At 51.1% G+C, this 4,123-nt stretch overlaps 1 protein-coding gene across 1 annotated transcript in view; it reads left to right on the forward strand.

The window, feature by feature from the left end:
- Window positions 1-4,123, forward strand: part of AGK (acylglycerol kinase) — a 70,931-nt gene that overhangs the window by 21,671 nt on the left and 45,137 nt on the right. Inside the window, exon 3 of the mRNA XM_006887228.1 lies at window positions 492-571. Coding sequence (XP_006887290.1) covers window positions 492-571 — 80 coding nt within the window. The remainder of the gene's footprint in view (window positions 1-491; window positions 572-4,123) is intronic.

Genomic DNA, 4,123 nt, shown 5'->3' on the forward strand with positions numbered 1-4,123 from the left:
TGTCTATGTTGACATGTGATGATGTGGTCATTGACAGTGTCTATTGATGTGCAATGATGTGGTTGTTGACAGTGTCTGTTGACACATGAAGATGTGGTCATTGACAGTGTGTTGACATGTGATGATGTGGTTGTTGACAGTGTCTGTGTTGATGTGTGATGATGTAGTGCGTGGTGGTATCTGTGTTGACACAATAATGTGGTCGTTAACAGCATCTGTGTTGATGTGTGATGGTGTGATCATTGACTGTGTTGATCTGGTTGTTGATGATGTGGTTGTTGATGGTGTGTGTGTTGACGTGAGATTTGACAGTGTCCGTGTTGATGTGTGTTGACGTGAGATTTGACAGTGTCTGTGTTGATGTGTGATGATTTGGTCATCTCTCCCTGTGTAGGTTTTAGGGTTAAGGAGTAAATAGCTGAGAGTGGAGAGATGTGTAGTTGATGGCTGAACCAAAGATCTCTTCTCACCACTTTGCTCTTTCCTTTCAGGTGTTTGGCAACCAGCTCATTCCGCCCAACGCACAAGTGAAGAAGGCCACCGTCTTCCTCAACCCCGCAGCGTGCAAAGGGTGGGTGAGCCTGATTCTGGCTGCACACGCTCCCTTCTTATAGGGAGGATGATCATTGCCACACAGGCAGCGAGTGAGACGGTGTGGGCTTGGCAGAGGGAGGGCCAGCATGCCTCCAAAGGCAGGGTTTGGCTATAAAGTAGACATGACATTGAGGCAGAACTAGAAAACTCACGGATGCTTCACACTAGTTGGGTCTAATTAGGGTTTAGTAATGATTTCTGAATTAACACGGCAAAGATGCCTTATCCACTTGGAAGTGGTGCCATAGGACCCACTTCTCTGTTGATGGGAATCCTTCCTGCAGTCCTTCTGTGCCATTGATGGCCTGGGGTTCTAGTTCACCCAGCAGTGCCCAGCGGGTACAGCCCTGGACAGCACAGCTCTCGGCACTAAGGGAGTTGACCATTCAGCAGCCATTCACCAGGTCAGACACTGCTGCGGGCATTTTCTTCCAGAAGGGGGCCTGGCGCTAGGCTGGAGGAGGCTGGGAGTGGACAGAGGGGGACACTTCCCCTTCTCGGCCATCATTGGCCACCTAGTGTGATGCCACAGGGCTCTCCAGACTGGACTGGTGACCCAGAACTCAAAGGGTCTGTGGGCTGAAGGTTGGGGAGTGGTGGGCTGGCTTGCAGGTGGCCAGGCCCAGGCTCTATGGAGGGGCAGCTGGGGTCTGAGCTGACACTTGGGATCCTCTGGCCCCAATGATCACACATCCCTGGATATGAGGATAAAGTATGCTCTGCTTTTTAAAAAGAAAATATTTTCTTGTGCTTTGTCTGAAGGTTTCCACAGCCAGTTAGGTGTTAGTGATCCTTACTTCCTTTAAATCACCAGTGTGAGGGTTTTAGCCACACGTTGGCTGGACGGGGTCCCTTCCCTCACCTGTTAGGGCCCTGCTGGCCTAACCTGTTGGCCCCACCTGGCCACCATTCTGGAGTACCCAGTGTCAGGTGGCCTGTGGCATAATGGGGAGCAGGGCTCAGGTGGAGGCACCTGATGTGCACATCATCTTATGGTCCTCAGGGGTCCCCTTACAAACTGTCAGCATCCACACCTGTGAAATTGGAACGTGCAGGTGTGCACCCTGTAAAATCACCATGGAGGGTACGTGGCTTCGTGGTTAATTGAGATAATGCTGAAGTCTTCAGCCTTTTCTCCAGGGCATTGAACACGCACCAGAGGAGACATGTCACCTGCTGGTGTCCCTGTAGGGGAGCTCTGGGAGCACAGTCTGTGGGTAGATGTACTGCTAACCCCAAGGGGGTGCCTCTCGAGTTCAAGTCCACCGGTAGCTCTGCTGGAGAAAGACGGCCAGGCTCCTGTGTGACTTACGGCCTCAGAAAACTCACGGAGGGCCAGCTGTGCGTCTGCAGTGAGGCTTTTCTGAGTGTCGCTGGAGCTAGTGGTACGGTCGTCTTCGCCACTCAGCACTTTGGAGAAGTCCGTGACGGTGGACTTGCCCAGTGCAGTGTGCGTTTTCATTCCTGACTATTGGTACCAAGTGTGTACATTTGGGATCCACGTAAAGTGAAGTCGTTGACAGCAGTGGGTGATGGTCAGGACTCTCAGGATTGTGATCTTGATGCTGCCTTTGATGTCAGTTTGAAGAGTAAGGTACCCTAATTCGGACCATGATCTTTCCAATCACTTGGTTGGCAGAAGAAGGCTAGGTACTTTTGAGTTGTGGTGTCGAAAAAAAATACTGCTTAATCCCTGGAATGCCAAAAAAACCCGAACCGATATGTCTTGGGTAAAATGAAGCCAGAGTGCCCCGGAGGCAAGGATCGTGAAGCCTTGTCTCACCTACTTTGGCACATTGCTAGGAGAGGTTATTCCTTGGGAGGGGACATCATGCTTGGAAAGGTAGAAGGTCGAAGGAAAATTGAGATGACCCTTAACGAGATAGACTGACATACTGACTGTGGCAATGGTTCAAGCATGTTGGAGATCTTGAGGATGGCACAGGATAGGACAGGGTTCAGATGTTGTTCGTAGGGTCACTGTGAGTCATATGTGACTCGATGGTACCTAACAACAGTGGTGCAGTGGTTAAACACTTGGCCACAAACCAGAATTTGGCTCTTTGAACCCACTAGCAGTGGGAGAATGATGTGGCAGTGTGTACCTGTACAGGTGACAGCCTTGGGTGGCCCGTGTGGGGTCGTTCTCTGCAGGGACACACTAGCTGTAAGTTGGAATCTGCTCGGCAGTCGTGGGTGGTGGTCCTTACTCTCATCTCTAAGCCGTTCACCACACATCCTCTCTGCCCCATCCAGGAGTGCTGCCCTTCTCCCTGCCTCAGTGACCCTCCCACATCCTGTTCCTGGAGAGGACACCGTTAACGTGCTCATTTCTGATGGACAAGTGAAGGGCACGTGTGAACTAGCCAGTCATTTGAGATCTTCCGTCTAAGAAGTGTTTGTGTTTCCACGTCTTCATGGTGTTTTTCCAGGGGTTTCTTGTTTACAGCATCTCCACCCCTGAATCTGTTGTCCCCAGATCATCTTTATGTCTTATGCTGAAACTGTCCCTAGAAGCCTTCCTAAAACCAAATAGTAGTTCAGTTGAAGTGAGAGAATGTCTGTCTACGCCCTTTACCACTGTCTGTAGAGGATCAAACCCACAGCAGCACCCCAGCACAACAGATGGGGACCTTAGGAGGCAGTGAGCTCATGTCCGTGGTGGGTGTGGTGGGGGGCAGAGAGTGAGGGTGAGGGTGGTCACAGAACTTGAAGATCATGATCAGTGCCAGGAATCGGTGTCCATGAAGAGGCTGTTGAGTTGGTTGTGCTCTGAAGGACACACCTCAGCAGAAACCACAGAAGTAAAATACATTACAGGAGGGGACAGGACAGTGCTGCGGGGCTGTCACGTGGCCTCTGGCTCCATGACCCCACATTCACAGCAAGGGTTGTAGCACAGGCTCTCAAAGCTGTCACCTCCCAGATACAGTTCGGTAGACGTGTCTTAGGAGGCACCAACCTTCCTGCTAGTAGTGGGTGCTTAACGGTTGGTGCCACACTGGGATTCCTAATGTGTGATGTGGTGTGGTGGCAGGTACCATCAAGTTGATCATGACTCATAGGGACCCTATGAACAAGAGTTCTGAACCCTGCCCTGTCCAGAGCCAGCCTTGCCATCTCTGACAGTCCTGCTGCATCTCATCCAGAGTCTTCCTCTCCTACGCTGACCCTCCACCCTTCCAAGCATTATGTCCTCCAGGGACACGTTCCTCCTGACAGCTTGCCTAAAGTGTGTGAGACGGAGCTTCACCTTGCCTCCAAGGAGCAACCTTGTCCTCCCTTTCCGGGACAGACCTGTTTCTTCTCTTAGCAATCTGTGGTATGTTCGGTACTCTTCCCCAGCAACACAACTCAAAGGCATCGGTTCTTCAGTTATCTTTAGTCATTACCCATCGCACAGATTCGTAGCAATCAACTAAGAAGACCATGGCCTGGATCAGGTGCACCTTAGTCTCTAGACTGACATCGTTGCCCTTTAGCACTCTGGAGAGGTCCTTGACAGCAGATTTTCCCAAAGCAACTCATC

The sequence above is a fragment of the Elephantulus edwardii genome, unplaced genomic scaffold (assembly GCF_000299155.1).
Source record: "Elephantulus edwardii isolate Elephantulus edwardi_28Jun2011 unplaced genomic scaffold, EleEdw1.0 scaffold00055, whole genome shotgun sequence".
NCBI lineage: Eukaryota > Metazoa > Chordata > Mammalia > Macroscelidea > Macroscelididae > Elephantulus > Elephantulus edwardii.